At 36.9% G+C, this 1,723-nt stretch overlaps 1 protein-coding gene across 1 annotated transcript; it reads right to left on the reverse strand.

Annotated features, from left to right (window-relative positions):
• Positions 1-549: 549 nt before the first annotated feature.
• On the reverse strand, positions 550-1,493 carry LOC104989183 (olfactory receptor 8J3-like). The gene is given in 2 exon segments (XM_010840781.1): positions 550-891; positions 894-1,493. Coding segments are annotated over 2 exon segments (942 nt in total).
• Between the last annotated feature and the right edge of the window lie 230 nt (positions 1,494-1,723).

Consider the following 1,723-nt stretch of genomic DNA (forward strand, 5'->3'; position numbering starts at 1 on the left):
TGGTTGACATTCAGAAAATAAATTCACTCCTACTATATATTTTATCAAACAAACAATATTAAGAAAGAGTAGGGAGTTTTACTTTAAAGATAACTGGCATAATTTTGCTAGAAAGAATAAAAAGGATTTTAGCCATCTCTAATTACAATTCTTCAAGATGTAGTTATCTACTATACCCATACATATCCAGGATAAAAAGAAAAAGAAACAAAATAACAAGAAAGATCAGCTTGCTTGTTTCATTTATAGATATTGCTCTGTTCTATTTTACTTATTTCTTAACATATCTCTCCTGACTCCTGGAAATATTTCTTTCAATCTAGATAACTGAACACTTAGCAAAGTTAGTGAATATGCTTCATTTCTGTATTTATCTGAGAATTCCAGGAGAGTCAGGTTATTTTTAAAATCACCATTTCCTAGAAACATAATCCTATTTAATTTCCAGGGTTACTTGAGAACCTATAAACCAGACATCTAATCTCAGCTTTCTCCAACCAATGGCAGCCTATCTTCATTTATCTACAGAGTTTTAAAACTAGAATGACTCTAAAAACAGCATGGATTTCTAATAAATCTCTTCAATGCAGCTTTCATGTCCTTGTTCCTCAGGCTGTAGATCATGGGGTTCAGCATGGGAATCACCAGTGTATGGAACACTGAAGCCATTTTATCAGCACCCATAGAATGGTTAGTTTGAGGCTGCATATACATAAAAATTAGAGTTCCACAGAAGACTGACACTGCTGTAATATGTGAGGCACATGTGGAAAAGGCTCTTTTCTTTCCTTCTGATGAATGTATCTTTAGAATGGACAGAACAATGTTGAAATAAGACGCTATGACAGTAATGATGGAAAACATCAAATTTGTAGATGCAGATATATATATATATATATTACTGCTTCTGGAACTGAAGTATCAGAGCAAGACAACGCTAACAGAGGGACGGTATCACAGTAAAAGTGATTGATTACATTGGAAGAGCAGTAAGTCATAGAGAATACAGACGATGAAGTCACAATTGATGTACAAAAGCTATAGAGGTATGTGAGGGAAACTAGCAGAAGACAGATCCTCTGAGACACCACCACCATGTAGAGCAGGGGGTTACAAATGGCCACATAGCGGTCATAGGCCATCACAACTAACAGGAGCACCTCAGCTACAATGAAAACCAAGAACCCTCCCAGTTGGGTGGCACGTTCATAGTAGGAGGTGGTGTGTTTCTTTACTAAGAAATTGATCAGCATTTTAGGGGCAATGACAGTTGAATTGCCAAGATTGATGATAGCCAAGTGCTGGAGGAAGAAATACATGGGGGTCTGAAGGTGAGAGTCCACACTGGTGAGGGTGATGATGCTTAGGTTTCCTGTCACGGTCAGTCCATAGATGACCAGGAAGACAAAGAAGAGTGGGATCTGGAGGTCTGGACATTCTGAGACTCCTGTGAGAATAAACTCAGTGACCTGAGTGAAACTTCCATTAGCCATGTAACAGTTTGGCAAGTCATATGTTTGAAGAAAAAAGAAGTAGTCACAGACTTTATGAAATTATTTTCCAGGACTGTTATTAGATGTCAAAAGCAATCCTTTGATGAGATTTCCTATTGGTCTCAGTTATTAAACTCAGTTCTAGGTCTAGTAAACCAACTTTACAATCATTTACTGAAGAGATGAAACAGGTATAGCAATTTAAACAGACAATCCAGTGTAATGTATAT

This window comes from Bison bison, unplaced genomic scaffold (genome assembly GCF_000754665.1).
Source record: "Bison bison bison isolate TAMUID 2011002044 unplaced genomic scaffold, Bison_UMD1.0 scf7180017846816, whole genome shotgun sequence".
Lineage (NCBI taxonomy): Eukaryota > Metazoa > Chordata > Mammalia > Artiodactyla > Bovidae > Bison > Bison bison.